Genomic DNA, 17,215 nt, shown 5'->3' with positions numbered 1-17,215 from the left:
TGCCTGACTTCCTGAGTTACTCCGGCACTGTGTCTTTTTGAGCTTTACTCTTAGATGAGCATTTTCTATTGTGTCTTTCAGACATAAATCTTGTCCTGTAATGTGCAGCTGCTTGGCTGACAATATTCTGTTTAGCAATTCTGGGATTAAACATATCAAAGATTATAAATTCATAAGTGATAGGAGCAGAATTAGGCCATTCGGCCCATCAAGTCTACTCCGCCATACACTCATGGCTGATCTATCTCTCCCTCCTCACCCCATTCTCCTGCCTTCTCCCCATAGCCCCTGACACCCGTACTAATCAAGAATCTAACAATCCCCGCTTCAAAAATATCCACTGACTTGGCCTCCACAGCCTTCTGTGGCAAAGAATTCCACAGATTCACAACTGCCTGACTACAGAAATTCCTCCTCATCTCCTTCTTAAAGGAACATCCTTTAATTCTGAGGCTATGACCGCTGGTCCTAGGCTCTCCTACCCCTCTCCCCATCCACTCTATCCAGGCCTTTCACTATTCTTTCAAGCTCTTTCCATTTCCAGTTGAAGCACCTCCTTGTTGTGGCACGGTGGTGCAGCGGTAGAGTTACTGCCTTACAGCGCCAGAGACCTGGGCTCGATCCTGACTACGGGTGCTGTCTGTATGGGCTTTGTACCTTCTCCCCGTGCCCGCGGGGGAAATATTCTCCAATATTTTTAGTTTCCTCCCACACTCCAAAGACGTACAGGTTTGCAGGTTAATTGGCTTGGTATAAATATAAATTGTCCCTAGTGTGTGTAGGATGGTTTTAATGTGGGGGGGGGGGGGGTCGCTGGCCGTTGTGGACTCGGTGGGCTGAAGGTCCTGTTTCTGCACTTGCCGTAGTCAGAATGGAACTCGGGTCTCTGGCGCTGTAAGGCAGCAACACTACCGCTGCATCACCATGCCGCCGTTAATGCACACGCAAACCTTCCCTGCAATGCTTGACGCAACGAAGAAGAATAATTGCAGTGTCGGGATAAATTCTGTGTGATGGTTTACGTTCTAAGAGGACCATTGCCTCAAACGTTTGGATTTGGATTTTACTGTGATGCGTTGGGTTAAAGTAGTTCTATAAAAGCCTGATGTTGTTGCTATCACAAACCACAGCAGGAGGAAGGTTTATATATTTTTATCTCCAGGTTTATTACGGTTTTGACTGGGCCATTAAAAGAGAGAATGGCGATAGGGAACTCCATTTTGAGCATGTCGGGATGCGCTAGTTTTTAATCTGCTGGTTTTTGGAAAGGCACGTACCTCTACTCTTAACAGCATGGGGTAATTGTAATGGATGTGGATGTGGAAAGGATGTTTCCTCTTCGAGGAGAGTCCAGAACCGGAGGGCACAGCATCAGGATAAATGGACACACCTTGAGAATGGAGATGAGAAGGAATTTCTTTCACCAGAGGGTGGTGAATCTGTGGGATTCATTGCCACAGATAGTTGTGGAGACCAATTTTAAGGCAGAGATTAACAGACTAACATTAGTAAAGGGCCTGTACCACTTTCACGACCTAATTCACAACCTTTTTTACTCGTGGACATTTTTCATCAGGCTATAAAACCGCCCCGACCTACTTGATGCCACGAGTACCTACGACTAGCATCACGACCTGCTACGACCTACCTACGACCTCATGACAACCATGCTGCGAGTATGAGTATTTAGTTTAGTTATGGTGGAACCATTCATGAGTTGTAAATGGAGGAGCAAAACTGTTCCTGTATCTGGGGAAAGTGTTTTTCAAGAGAGAGTTAGATTTCGCTCTTAGGGCTATGGGAATCAAGGGATATGGGGGGAAAAGCTGGAACGGGGTACTCATTGTGGATGATCAGCCATGATCACATTGAATGGCGGTGCTGGCTCGAAAGGCCAAATGGCCTACTCCTGCACCTATTGTCTATTGTCTATTTATTCCTCTCATACACCTCAAAAAGATCTCCAAAATCTCCAAACCCACACGTCTGTGGGATGTCATTGGAAACCGGAGCTCCCGGAAGAAAACCCACGCAGTCACAGGGAGAACGTGCAAACTCCACACAGACAGCTCCGGAGGACAGAATTGAAAGCAGGCCTAGCCCTTTACATTGTGAAACAGCAGCTCAACCAGCTGCACTGTGCCATTGAGAACAGCAATTTCTCAGAAATAAGCCACCATTTTTAGTTTCGGAGAAACTCAGCGGGTGAGGCAGGGTCTATGGAGCGAAGGAATAGGTGACGTTTCGGGTCACCCGAAACGTCACCTATTCCTTCGCTCCATAGACGCTGCCTCACCCGCTGAGTTTCCCCAGCATCTTTGTCTACCTTTGATTTTTCCAGCATCTGCCGTTCTTTCTTAACCACTTTTTTTTATTTTTGATGTTTTTACTTATACACGACATCGACAATTATTTTTTTTTTTTTAACAGAAAGCATGAGAAACCCTTTTATCTTCCTATCAAAACATGAAACCACTCGGCTCCCTTATTGACATGCTTGATATTCAGTGTCAGTTCAAAACAAAGGATTTACTAGTTTTCGATAATGCAAATTGCAGTGTGCCATATGTGTGCTAAACCAACCTGCTGAGCTGAACATTTGTGTAATCCCTTCTTCATTCAGTTTCCAGGCGGCTGATCAATTGCAGATTGATATTACATTGCGTTTTTAACTCCCGAATTTAATCTGCAAGTGTAAAACAAGGCAAAGTTTGACATTCACGATTGCATTAAGTCTCAATGCTCTCCACCTGAGCTCTGAGCATGTGTTTTGTTGAATCACTCTGATGCTTTGTACTCTCTTTTTTTGGTGCATGTTGTTTCCTCTAATCAGGTTGAAGGAGCATTAGTCAGTCTTTCTCATCTTTTAATTACAGGCAGTTTATTGTCTCTGTTGATCCAGTTTCTACACAGTTCCCCATGAGTATGCCAGGTTTAGCAATCTCTGTTAATTTAATTTGTCGTTGCATTCAGTTCGACAGGCTGTCAGCATTATCGGTGGGGGGAGGGGGAGGGCAAAAAAAAAAAATTATATTAAAAAAAAAATAACTGGCTGTTCATCCTTAATTGATGCCCCTATCGGCCTTTGTCCTGGCCAGCAATGGCAATTATTTGCCAGGCATTCATGCAGAATCTAACTGAATGCGTTTTCCTCTGTGGAAACATGTATAATTTAGAAATCTGATTTAGTTTGGAGAAATTAATTGCTGCGGGTTTGTAATAAGTCTGACAAGTGAGTATATTGTTTCCCACTTAGGAAACCTGAACGGAAGCCTCTGGAGACTTTGCGCCCCACCCAAGGTTTCCGTGCGGTTCCCGGAGGTTTTTGTCAGTCTCCCTACCTGCTTCCACTACCTGCAACCTCTGGCAACCACCTGCAACCTCGCACACTCCAAAGACACAGATGTTTGTAGGGGCATTTTTTTGGCTTCTGGAAAGAGGTGATAAACGGGGTTGTCCCTTGTGTGGGGAGGGCATTAGTCAAACCTTGAAGCTAGGCGTTGCACATAGGGCGGCAGTCGCAGCGGTGGCCTGGTCTGGAGTCGAGACCCGGGGATCCCGAAGGGATGTCTGTGGAATTCCGTGTTCTGTGACCTATCTCCGGTTTCCTCACAAAAGAAAATGCTGTAGTTTCTTTGGCTTAAAAAATGATAAATGTCCTGTGTGTGGGATAGTAACTCAGGGGTTCAGGCAGCATCTTTCGGAGAATATGGGCCTGGGTGACGTTTCAGGGTTTACATAAAAAGGTGCGCTGGAGTAACTCTTCAGGCAAGAATATGGATGGGTGACGTTTCAGGTCGGGTGTCTTCTTCAAAGTTGACGTTCTGGGTCGGGACCCTTCGGAGTCTGAAGAAGGATCCCAGCATAAAATGTCATCTATCTTTGCTCTCCAATGATGTGGCTTGACCCGCTGAGTTACATCGGCACTTGTGTTTAAGAAGGAACTGCAGATGCAAAAAAAATCGAAGGTAGACAAAAATGCTGGAGAAACTGAGTGGGTGAGGCAGCATCTATGGAGCAAAGGAAATAGGCAACGTTTCGGGTCGAGACCCTTCTTCAGATTGATGTGAGTGTGTCTTTTTTAAGCTGTAAGTGGATCTTGTGCTTGTGGGCCAATGATCACTTTGCGTTTGCTTGGGTTTGGTGGCTTGCTGGCTGAGATAACGACTGTTTGTCCAAAGCAGACCTTGTGTTTCAGATGAGGGGTTTTCAACAGAGGTTGTGGGGTGAAGGCAGGAGAATGGGGTTGGGAGGGAGAGATAAATCAGCCATGATTGAATGGCGGAGTAGACTTGATGGGCCAAATGGCCTAATTCTACTGCTACTCCTTATGACCTTTTGACCTGATGCTTATGAAGCCACCTGCTCCACCAAACGGCATGAGGCCCTGTTTATAGCCTTATCCCTGCACTGTAGTGCTAACATTGTCACAAAGATGCTTATTACTCCAGAGGAAGTAGTAATGAATGGGCCCCATTCACAACTGATTAACTGTGGTCCTCCTACTAATTACATTTGCACACAACAGAGATCTTAAACTTGCTTTTCATTTCATTCTGCCTAGTTTCTCCTACATTATTTAGATTACAGATCTATTATTTATTGAACTAAAGTTGTTGTTAGATTTACCTCCTGCCTTTTTGTGAGCATGCTGCCTTGAGATTTCAACATGGAATGAACAATCAAGTCAAATCAACTTTATTTGTCACATACACATACAAGATGTGCAGTGAAATGAAAGTGGCAATGCCTGCGGATTGTGCAAAAAAAAAACCCAGAACAGAATAGAACAGAATCAGTAGTTACATGTTAGAATTTTTTTTTTAAAGACACAACACAACAGTAAATTAGTCCCTGGTGAGATACGAGTTTACAGTCCTGTGGGAAGAAACTGCATCTCATCCTCTCTGTTTTCACAGCATGACAACGGAGGCGTTTGCCTGACCGTAGCAGCTGGAACAGTCCGTTGCTGGGGTGGTAGGGGTCCCCCATAATGTTGCTGGCTCTGGATCTACACCTTCTGATGTATAGGTCCTGCAGGGGGGCAAGTGTAGTTCCCATAGTGCGTTCGGCCGAACGCACTACTCTCTGCAGAGCCGTCCTGTCCTGGGTAGAGCAGTTCCCAAACCAGATTGTGATGTTGCCGGACAAGATGCTTTCTACAGCCCTAGAGTAGAAGCACTGAAGATCCTCAGAGAGACTCTGAATTTCCTCAGCTGCCTGAGGTGGTAAAGGCGCTGCCTTGCCTTACTCACCAGTGCAACAGCGTGTGTTGTCCATGTCAGATCCTCTGTGATGTGGACTCCCAGGTAGTTAAAGCAGCTCACCCTATCCACAGTAGCCCCATTTATCTCCAGTGGCGTCTACGTCCTCGGATGTTGTGCCTTTTTAAAGTCCACAATCAGCTCCTTAGTTTTAGTGACATTCAAGAGGAGGCTGTTGTTCTGACACCAGGGTGCCAGATCAAGTCACCTCCTCCCGGTAGGCCTTCTCATCGTTATTGTAGATCAGGCCCACCACCACAGTGTCATCAGCAAACTTGATTATACAGTTGGTGCTGAACTGGCCACACAGTCATGTGTGTAGAGGGAAGACAGTAGAGGGCTGAGGACGCAACCCTGCGGGGATCCTGTGTTCAGGGTGAGGGGGTTGGATGTATGTCTCCCCATCTTGACTACCTGGGGCCTGGCGGTGAGAAAGTCCAGGACCCAGGCACACAGGGGAGTGTTCAGCCCCAGATCCAGCAGCTTCTCAGCAAGTCTGGTGGGGTCTATGATGTTGAAAGCTGAACTGAAGTCAATGAACAGCATCCTCACGTAGGCCCCCCTTCTGGTTGTCAAGGTGAGAGAGAGCGGTGTGCAGAACCTGGGAGATCACGTCGTCAGTGGATCTGTTCAGACGGTATGCGAACCTCAGCGGGTCCATGTTGCGAGGGAGGAAGGCGCTGTTCAAAATCAGTTTGCTTTTTAATTGGGAGTTCATTTTCTCCCTCATCCTTGCAATAAGGTTTTCAACCTAGCCGGTCGGTCAATCACACGTATTGACTTGTGAAGACAAGGAACTGCAGATGCTGGTTTACAAAAAAAAAAGACACAAAGCGCTGGAGTAACTCAGCAGATCCGGCAGCGTCTCTGGAGAACATGGTTAGGTGACGTTTCGGGTTGGGTCCGTTCTTCAGCCAGATTAGTTTAGTGTAGAGATACAGTGCGGAAACAGGCCCTTCGGCCCACCGGGTCCTCACATTAACACTATCCCACACCCACTAGATGACAATGTTTACATTTATACCAAGCCAATTAACCTACAAACCTACACGTCTTTGGAGTGTGGGAGGAAACCGAAGATCTCGGAGAAAACCAAACGCAGGTCACGGGGGAAGAACGTACAAACTCCGTACAGACAGCGCCCGTGGTCAGGATAGAAACACGGGTCTCCGGCGCTGCAAGGCAGCAACTCTACTGCTGCGCCACTAGCGGATAGGGATGAAAGTTGGAAGCGAGGAAGGGCAGGACAAAGCCTGGCAGGGAATATCCCATCCAAAAGGCTTGATGTCCTGGGGGCACCTCCTGCAGCCATCCTTGTAGGCGCTGGAGGCAATGTAGGTGCACCCATAGTCATTTTTGTTTGTGTGTGTGTATCAGGATTTAGACGCAGGACTGGTGATGTATTTCCAGGCTGGGATGTGGTGCGAACTAGAAAGAAGTTGCAAGCGATATCATTCCCATGTGCCTACTGTTCTTGGTCTTTTCGGCAGAATGTTCACTTAGAGATATCATTGTGACTGACCTCATGTGAAGCACAGAGGGATCTTTGGAATAAAGTGACAAAGTTGAGTTGAATACTGGGCAGTTTATTTTGTTGGCTTGAAAGATATGGCATGGAAACAGTCCTTCGGCCCGTTGAGTCCATGCTAACCATCGATCATCCATTCACACTAGTTCCTTGCACATCCATTCCTTCTTACCCACAAGGGGCAATTTACAGAAGCCAATTCGCTGACAAACCTGTACGGTCTTTGGGATGTGGGGGGAAACCCACACCATCACATGAAGAACATGCAAACTCCACACAGACAGCACCTGAGCTCAGGATCGAGCCTGGGTCTCTACTGCTGTGAGGCAAGCGGCTCTACTGTCTGCATTTTGAAGACGTTCACACTTTTAACAATAAATGTTTCACAAAATATTACCCGAGCCAAAATTTTTATACTATAGTTATTCTAATTGTTATGACTCGTTATTAGCCATGAAAATGTTATAAACATTTGCTCCATTGTTTAGTTTAGAAATACAGTGCGGAAACATGCCCTTCGGCCCAGCGAGTCCGTGCCGACTAGCGATTCCCCGCGCACTAACATCCTCCACACACGGATCACACACAATTTTACATTTGACCTGCAAACCTGTATGCCTTCGGAGTGTGGGAGGAAGCCAAAGATCTCGGAGAAAACCCACGCGGGTCACGGAGAGAACGTGCAAACTCCGTACGGACAGCACCCGGAGTCGGGATCGAACCCGGGTCCCTAGCACTGTAGGGCAGTTGGTCTACTACTGTGCCACCCACCGTGGTCATTGCTTCATTGGGTACAGGTGTCCGAGGTTATGGGGAGAAGGCAGGAGAATGGGGTTAGGAGGGAGAGATAGATCAGCCATGATTGAATGGCAGAGTAGACTTAATGGGCCGAATGGCCTAATTGTGCTCCCCTCACTTATGACCTTATGATCTTATGATTTGTCTAAAAAGTAGTCTTTAAAAGCGATTGTGAACTAGATTTTGTGGCCATTGCTCATGCCAATTTGTACAATACATTGAATTTAATGGTATGTTAAGACCTAAGATAGTTTGGTCTTCATAAACTGTTAAGCAGTAGCAGTGTCAAGGTTTAGTCATTTGGGCAGGTACATGGATAGGAAAGGTTTAGAAGGATATGGGTCAAACATGGAGCTCCTGTAGATGGGACATCTTGGTCGTCATGGGCAAGATGGGCCAAAGGGATCGTTTTATAACGGTGTCTGACTCTATGACTATTTCTGCAGATCTGAACGTCTTGTCAGTGGCCAGAAGATGTGAACATTAAATATATAGTTGATATATTCCAATAACAAAATTATTCCTGTGGCCCTTGTGTTAACAACTGAAGTGGCTTCATGTTAAAATAATCTAAAATGGAGCAGAATCGACTAGCTTTGAAGGACCCAGGAAAGTTGCAGCTGCACATAAAATAGTGCACAGGCTGAGACGTTTTGCAAGAGACTTCTTCCCCTCTGTTATCCGGCTTCTGAGTGGTCCCCAGGTACCGTCCGATTCACCTCTACCCCATTGCGGACATTGGACTTTGTCTCTGGAACTGATATGCTACAATGCTGAGAACTATATTCTGCACTCGGTATATACCCCTTTGCTCTACCTGTTGTACTTGAGTTTGACATGATCATATTTACGCACTGTATTAACTGATTTGGTTAGATAGCATTCAAGGCAAACCTTTTCCCTGTACCTCAGTACGTGTGACAATAATAAACCTAAAACAATCGCTTTTACTGTGTACATTACACTTTGTAATGTGGGAATCCAGGATTCTATACATGGGATAAAAAATGGCTGTAGTTATTACTAACAATATTACATTGTTTTAAACACCATTTGTTTCCAATGTTCAACATTTCGAAGCAAATTCAAAGCTCTGCGATTTGGATTTAAGTGTAAAAGAGTGAGTATAGTTTAACCTGGTGAGGGAAAACATGGCAACATCTAGTTCCATGAAGATAGGGACAAAATGCTGGAGTGACTCAGCGGGACAGGCAGCATCTCTGTGGAGAGAAGGAATGGGTGACGTTCCGGGTCGAGACCCTTCATCAGACTCGGTTCCATGAATGTTAACTGTTCCCGATGTTGGGGGAGTCCAGAACCAGGGGGTCACAGATTAAGAATAAGGGGTAGACCATTTAGGACAGATGAGGAAAACCTTTTCACCCTGAGAGTTGTGAATCTGTGGAATTCTCTGCCACCGAAGGCAGTGGAGGCCAATTCGCTGGGTGTTTTCAAGAGAGAGTTAGATTCAGCTCCTCGGGCTAATGGAATCAAAGGATATGGGAGAAAAGCAGGAACGAGGTACTGATTTTGGATGATCATATTGAATGGTGGTGCTGGCTCGAAGGGCGACTGGCCTACTCCTGCACCTATATTTGATGTTTCTATGTTTAATTAGGAGTGTATGAAATGAGTATAAATCTCACGGTTGTTTGCTTTCTATTCCAGTTTGCTGGGAACAATAACTACATGAATATGGCAGATCCAAGCCATGTTTTCTTGACCAGCAATGAGGTGAGTATATGAATGCTCCTCTTTCTATCATATCTGCAAAATGTACGTCATTTTAGTTTTAGGTTTAGAGATACAGCTCGGAAACAGGCCCTTCGGCCCATCGAGTCCACACCAACCAGCGATCCCTGTGCATTAACACTATCCTACACACACTATGGACAATTTACACTTATTCCAATCCGATTAACCTACAAACCCGCACGTTTTTGGAGTATGGGAGGAAACCGAAGATCTCTGAGAAAACCCACGCTGATCACGGGGAGAACGTACAAACTCCGTACAGACTGCACCTGTAGTCAGGATTGAACCGAAGTCTCCGGCGCTGTGAGGCAGCAACTCTACCGCTGCACCAATGTCCGCTCTTACAGATGCCTTGCAGTCGTGCATTGATGATCTCAGCCACGATGTTTGATAGTACAGTGTCCCTTTTACAGAAAGTAAATTTACCAGTCGATGGACACTAAATACTGGAGTAACTCAGCGGGACAGGCAGCATCTCTGGAGAGAAGGAATGGGTGACGTTTTGGGTCGAGACTCTTCTTCAGACCTGAAGATCTGAAGAAGGGTCTCGACCACGAAATGTCACCCATTCTTTCTCTCCAGAGATGCCAACTGGTAACAAAGCCTCCATTGCCATCACCCCACCTGATGCTGCAAGCTTCCCATGCCTTCCTTGGATTTGTCTAAGTATCTAGTCACCAGTTTTACTTGGTAACGTTTTGACGTGGTGTGCTCCCCGAAGCTTTACCGAAGTGCCGCGGCCACGGTGCCTGTCCGAAGGCTCGTCGGTCGGTGGGTCGGCGTAACCGGGAGGAAGCTGGAGACGGCGGACACGAGGAGCGAGGGCTGGTACGCGGGTGAACCGGTATAATGCCTCCAGCTGCAGGCTTCAAGGTCGGCTGCAGGGGGCGCCACCGGGATACAAAGATGGCCGGGCGAGGAGAGGAGAGGGGCGTTGGTTCGCGGGAACTGCTCCAGCATTTCGAGCGCGCGGGACGACTGGACTTTGGACTTGGAATAATGGCGCCAAAAATGCCCGCATGTGTAATATGTGCAAAAAGAATCTCACTGTGCAGTCGCATATGCGACAAAAAAAGCATTATTGAACCATCTTGAACCAGCAGATGACTTGCTGAATTCCCAATTCAGTAGCAAGATGCACAGGCTTACTTACTCTCCAATGGCCAGCCTAGAGAGAGCTCTCCTTTCAAGGCCAATGTCAGTCAAGACATTAGCAGAAGTCTCCTCCACAATCATCTGTGGATCTTTGGCTGGGATCGATCTGCAGAATTCCCATCTTTTTCAGGTCCAATGTTTGCCACCCAGAGGATCACAGTAACAAGAGATTGATACCATGATATTTATTGTGCAATGAATTGTTCTTCGTTAAACATCATTGCCAAAGGGGTCAGGTTTTATGTGTACTCCACTGGGTAATAACTTGTATCTGGGAATGATAACAAAAACAGCCATTACAGTAAATTACTTTTAATTACAACCCAGTGATAGGAACACCAGTCACAGACACAATCTACAAATTGAGCAGTGTGTGTGTGTATCCATGGAGATTGTTGATTTAAGCAGTGGTGGGATTTGCCAGTGGTTCATTGGGTTGCAGCAGAGTTGCTAGACTTGTGCATCCATGCTGTTTTCAGCAGTTGAAGCCCCACAGGTAACCTTGTTGTGCGGTGGTTAGGCAGGAAAAGATCAGTTGCTCTCCGGTCCACCGTCGAACCGCCCTGCCTGAATGCACAGGTACGTGGTGGCTCCAGGGAGCATGGAAGGAACGTTTTGACGATCGCCGCATTCATAAAGGAAGAAGTCACAGCCAAGGGAAACAAAACGAAAGAGGCACGGTGGCGCAGAGGCAGAGTTACATAGAAACATAGAAAATAGGTGCAGGAGTAGGCCATTCGGCCCTTCGAGCCTGCACCGCCATTCAATATGATCATGGCTAATCATCCAACTCGGTATCCCATACCTGCCTTCTCTCCATACCCCCTGATCCCTTTAGCCACAAGGGCCACATCTAACTCCCTCTTAAATATAGACAATGAACTGTGGCCTCAACTACCCTCTGTGGCAGAGAATTCCACAGATTCTCCACTCTCTGTGTAAAAAATGATTTTCTCATCTCGGTCCTAAAATACATCCCTCTTATCCTTAAACTGTGACCCCCTTGTTCTGGAGTTGCTGCCTTACAGCACCAGATTCGATCCCGACTAGGGGTACTCCCTTGTGCGGAGTTTGTACGTTCTCCCCGTGACCTGTGTGGGTTTTCTCCAGGATCTCCGGTTTTCTTCCACACTCCAAAGACGTACAGGTTTGTGCAGTGCCACTAAGCTGTTCCACTTGTGAGGCCCCCAACGACCGGACGGCCATGGCGGCCAAATCTCCCACAATTCAAAGCGAGGGAGAAAGTGCCCAGCGCCGGCCAGTTGCCGTTGCAGTGCGCATGCGCAGGGCGGCCGATGATGTGCTGGCCGTGGTTGTGCGCATGTGCAAGGCGGGCTGCCGTGCCGGCGGATGAGGAGCGAGCGGAGCCCGGCGGCCCGGACACGGATAGCGGGGGGAGATGGAGAGAGAGAGATAGAGAGGGGGGCCGCCCAAAGTTGAACGGTAGGTGTTCTGCCTTGGCCGGAGGCCCCCCTAGACCTTGAGGCCCATCAATTTTTTCGGGGGGCCCCCTAGAAAGTGGGGGCCCTAAGCTATAGCTTGTTTAGCTTATACGTAAATCCGGCACTGGGTTTGTGGGTTAATTGGATTGATGCAATTGTATATTGTCCCTCTTGTGTGTGTGTGTGTAGGATAGTGCTAGTCCAGGGATCGCTGGTCGGCCCGGATTCGGTGGGCCAAAGGACCTGTTTCCATGCTGTATCTCTAAACCAAACTGAATGTTTGCAAATTTGAATCTTTACACATGAGGTGAATAGGAATGGAAGTGATTCTCAGGCTATCTTTTAGATGCCAGCTTGGAATCCTTGCTATCTAATGTCTCCAGCAATCCACTGTTAAATCATTTGGAATGGCAGAAGTTAGTTAAAGTAAACGACCTATGAATTCTATTTCTTGAAGTTCAGAATTATCAAGCTCTGAAACAGGCCCTTCGGCCCAACTCGTCCATGCCGACCAGGATGCCCCATCTAAGCTAGACCCATTTGCCTGCATTTTGCCCGTGTCACTCCTATCCATGTATCTGTCCAAGTGTCTTTTTGAAATGCTGCCTTATTACCAACCTCAACTACCTCCTCTGGCAGCTCGTTCCACATCCCCACTCACCAGTGAAAAGGATCTATGGTGCAAATTATTGCAATCATTTGAAGATTTTGTCCCACTAATTTTACCCATTGCTAAAGTCTTAATCAAATGCTGGAAAGGTAGTGAATAAGATGGGTACTGTGTAAAAATCTTCCCGGAAGTATTGTTTCCTTTACATCCAGTGAAACATGTACTTCTTGCAAATTCAAGGCAAGTTTGATGGAGTCCCTTGCCAGATGAATATACGTTCACTGGGTCGAAGAGGCCATATACAAGGTCAGAATAAGCAGGGTATTAATCACCCAACTGACATCTTGTAGTTAGCGTGTGATGTGTCGATACTCTGCTCAATTAATATGGACTAAAGATTATATTTTGCTCTTTGGATGAAAATGTGTCATTAAAGTTGAAAAGCAGAATAACTCAATCCATTGAATTTGTGCAACTTTTTAATTAACATTTGCAAAAGGAAATGACCAATTATAAGTCTATAACAACTCTGCTTGGACAACCAAAGTTGACTTGAAACCATCACTGAAGGAGATGCATCGAGATGCTTTGGACTGCACTAGCCTAGGTAGAAAATCCACAACCAGAGAGCAGTTCTGAACTACTATCTACCTCATTGGTGACCATTGGAGTTTGCCGGGTGAACTTGCACGGAACGTTATTCTCTGATCACATATCTGTACGCTGTGCACGGCTCGACTGTAATCATGTATTGTGATATATGACAGCAGACTGTCTTTCTGCTGAAGACGGACGCAAAATGCTGGAGTAACTCAGCGGGACAGGTGGTATCTCTCGAGAGAAGGAATGGGTGGCGTTTCGGGTCGAGACCCTTCTTCACCCTTCCTACTGATAGGATAGCACGCAACAAAAACTATCCACTGTACCTCGGTACACGTGCCAATAAACTAAACTGGACTAGATTTTTCATTCAAATCTACATGCATCACACAGTGGAATGGCTGCTTATGATCTTCAGTGTGAACCCTGGTTGGTTTTTCAAAGTCTTATGATTTAACAGTGGACAGCGTAGGCCCCCACACCCCTTCACTACCTACTGAAGATGGGAAGGTAGGGAAAGGAAGTCCAATACCTCATGGCCACCTGTGTGCTTCCCCTACCTGTCCGACAACCCCACTTGGTTGCCCGTTAAGGACTCTGAATTTCCTTGCATCTGTCTGGCTGTCCCTCAGCTCAATTCTTTCTTAGGCCAGTCCGGCTGGCTTGGAACCCAGCTGACTAGAACTTTTAGAACGGAGGCTCCTGCACCTATTGTCTATTGACTACTTTCGTCAGACCTTGTACTTTGCGACGTTTTAATGCACTTTCGTTTAGGTCACTGCAGCTTCTACTCTCTGGAGTTTTGCCTTGTGTTAACGGAGACCAAGCTTCAGTGAATGGGTGTTGGAAAGCTAAGGAGGAATGTCCATGCCTTGTGAATGCTGTGCGGTTTCCTAGTGACTGCTGTACAGATGTGGTAGTGTGTTTGCACTGTGCAAAGTTTCTGAAGATGGAGTTAAATTAGCGAGAGTTCAAATCAAAGGGATAAATTCCAAAGGCAGAGAAGGAAGGAGGGTCTCGACCCGAAGCGTCACCCATTCCTTCTCTCCAGAGATGCTGCCTGTCCTGCTGAGTTACTCCAGCATTCTGTGTCTATGTTCAGTTTAAACCAGCATCTGCAGTTCCTTCCTACACATTTTGTCCGCTCCACTGCAAAATCTCCTCGAGGTATGCCTTCTCGCTCCGACGGGAGTTCTGGAGTCTGAAGAAGGGTCTCGACCCGAAATGTCACCCGTTCCTTCTCTCCAGAGATGCTGCCTGTCCCCGCTGAGTTACTCCAGCATTTTGTGCCTATCTGCGGCAGAGAGCAACACACTAATGTGACAGTATGGCATGATTGGCACTATAAAATGAGTTTGATTTTCAAGACAAATTTTGGAATTGCCAAAATAGTAACTGATTTCAACATCAAACTTCACTTGGGGCAGTTAATGATTGGCAACATAATGACAGTTCGAATATCGCTATTGCATTTTTTTTAAATGTTTAAGAAGGAATTGCAGACGCTGGAAAATCGAAGGAGGACAAAAATGCTGGGGAAACTCAGCAGGTGAGGCAGCATCTATGGAGCGAAGGAAACAGGTGACGTTTCGGTTCTTATAAGGAAGTGGCTCGACCCGAAACATCGCCTATTTCCTTCGCTCCGTAGATGCTGCCTCATCCGCTGAGTTTCTCCAGCATTTTTGTCTACCTTGCATTTTTTTGTTGCTACTTGCTACTCAATAGCCCCCGAGTGCTTTATTTAGCTCTAGGATGCCATCTGACTTGTAAGTGTGAATCCAGCCCATTTCTTTACATAGGACACAAAGTGCTGGAGTGATTCAGCAGGTCAGGCAGCATCACCAGAGAACAAATATAAGGAACATTTCTGATCGGAACATTTCTCTATGTTCGATTATAGCGCAGGAGGATGAGGGGTGATCTTATAGAGCTGTACAAAATCACGTGAGGAATAGATTGGGTAAAAAGCACAGTCTCTTGCCCAGAGTAGGGGAATCGAGAACCAGAGGACATAGGTTCAAGTTGAGGTGGGGAAAGATTTAATAGGAAACTGAGGGGCAACATTTTCACACAAAGGGTAGTGGTTGAATGGAACGAGCTGCCACAGGAGGTGGTTGAAACCTTTCACGGCATTTAAGAAAAATTTAAACAGGTGCATGGATAGGACAGGTTTGGGGGGGGGGGGGTGGGAGTGGAGAAAAGGGGGGGAGTCCAAGGGGAGAGGAGGAGGAGGGGGAATGGGGGAGAAAGGGGATGGGGAGCGGTTAGAGGTCACCTAAAATTGGAGAATTCAACCGTTGGTAGAAACAAAATGCTGGAGTAACTCAGCGGGACAGTCAGCATCTCTAGAGTGGTGAATCTCTGGAACTCTCTGCCACAGAGGGTAGTTGAGGCCAGTTCATTGGCTATATTTCAGAGGGAGTTAGATGTGGCCCTTGTGGCCAAGGGGATCAGAGGGTATGGAGAGAAGGCAGGTACGGGATACTGAGTTGGATGATCAGCCATGATCATATTAAATGGCGGTGCAGGCTCGAAGGGCCGAATGGCCTACTCCTGCACCTAATTTCTATGTTTCTATGTTTCTAAAGGGTCCAATTGCAAGCTGGTATTTTTTTAATTTGAAGTGACACTTACGCTTTCCAGAGTTATTAATTTCATATTCTCGTTATCAATTTGAGTGGTGATTGTATTTAGTTTAATTTAGAGATGCAGTGCGGAAACAGGCCGTTCGGCCCATCGAGACCGCTCCGACCAGCGATTGCCGCACATTAACTACCCTACATACCAGGGACAATTCATATTTATACCAAGCTAATTAACCTACAAAGCTGCACGTCTCGGAGAAAACCCACGCAGGTCACGGGGAGAACGTACAAACTCCGTACAGACAAGCACCCGTTGTCAGGATGGAACCTGGGTCTCTGACGCAGTGAGGCAGCAACTCTACTGTGCCAGCGCCACCGTGCCGTTTTGTGGGAGATAATATTTTTATTAAGTGTGAACTGTCTGGTGTTTATTGGTGGGTCACAACGGCAGTGAGCAATAAATGTACAGTGTTTAAGAAGGAACTGCAGATGCTGGAGAATCGAAGGTTACACAAAAAAGCTGGAGAAACTCAGCGGGTGCAGCAGCATCTATGGAGCGAAGGAAATAGGCAACGTTTCGGGCCAAAACCCTTCTTCAGACAGCAGTAAAATGTAATTGTCTTTGATGGAAACAAGGAACTGAAGAAGCTGGTTAACCAAGGAAACCAGTGTGAAGAAGGGTTCCAACCCAAAACATGACCTATGCATGTTCTCCAGGAATGTTGCCTGACTCACTGAGTTACTCCAGCACTTTCTAATTGCATCTGGAGTGGATTATGTTCTAAAGACACTGCAAATTTGCAGTGAATGTATTATCTGGAAAAGCACCAGGCACCACATTTGAATGACTGCATAAACACATCCACAAGCGATCAGAGCAGAATTAGGCCATTCAATAGACAATTGGTGCAGGAGTAGGCCATTCGGCCCTTCGTGCTAGCACTGTGAATGGCCCATCAGCTCCACTCCGCCATTCAATCATGGCTGATCTATCTTTCCCTCTTAACTCAATTTTCCTGCCTTCTCCCCATAACCCCTTGCTAATCAAGAATCTGCCTTAAAAATATCCATTGACTCTCTTAGTTCTGGGCGTCCCACCACACTGGGAATACACAAACCAGCATCTGCAATTCCTTCTTTTTCCATAATCTACTCTTGCTCTTTTATTTCTGAATTGAAATTTATATCTTTAAATCCCTCTGTAGTTTCATTTCCCCTCTACACGCATTCAACCACAACTTTCCACCAAACTCTCTATTTCTCTGTCTCTGTCTCTCTCTCTGTCTCTCTGTCTCTCTGTCTCTCTGTCTCTCTGTCTCTCTCTCTCTCTCTCTCTCTGTCTCTCTGTGTCTCTCTGTCTCTGTCTCTCTGTGTCTCTCTCTGTCTCTCTCTGTGTCTCTCTCTGTCTCTCTGTGTCTCTGTCTCTCTCTCTCTCTCTCTCTGTCTCTCTGTCTCTGTCTCTGTCTCTCTCTCTCTCT

At 46.5% G+C, this 17,215-nt stretch overlaps 1 protein-coding gene across 2 annotated transcripts in view; it reads left to right on the top strand.

The window, feature by feature from the left end:
* Window positions 1–17,215, top strand: part of tox3 (TOX high mobility group box family member 3) — a 105,744-nt gene that overhangs the window by 50,203 nt on the left and 38,326 nt on the right. For both annotated transcript variants that reach the window (XM_055648420.1, XM_055648421.1), the window contains exon 2: window positions 9,259–9,324. In XM_055648420.1, the coding sequence (XP_055504395.1) occupies window positions 9,259–9,324 (66 nt within the window). The remainder of the gene's footprint in view (window positions 1–9,258; window positions 9,325–17,215) is intronic.

The sequence above is a fragment of the Leucoraja erinacea genome, chromosome 17, assembly GCF_028641065.1.
Source record: "Leucoraja erinacea ecotype New England chromosome 17, Leri_hhj_1, whole genome shotgun sequence".
Lineage (NCBI taxonomy): Eukaryota > Metazoa > Chordata > Chondrichthyes > Rajiformes > Rajidae > Leucoraja > Leucoraja erinaceus.
The sequence above is the reverse complement of the archived record's forward strand: the minus strand, read 5'-3'. Positions and strand labels throughout refer to the sequence as shown.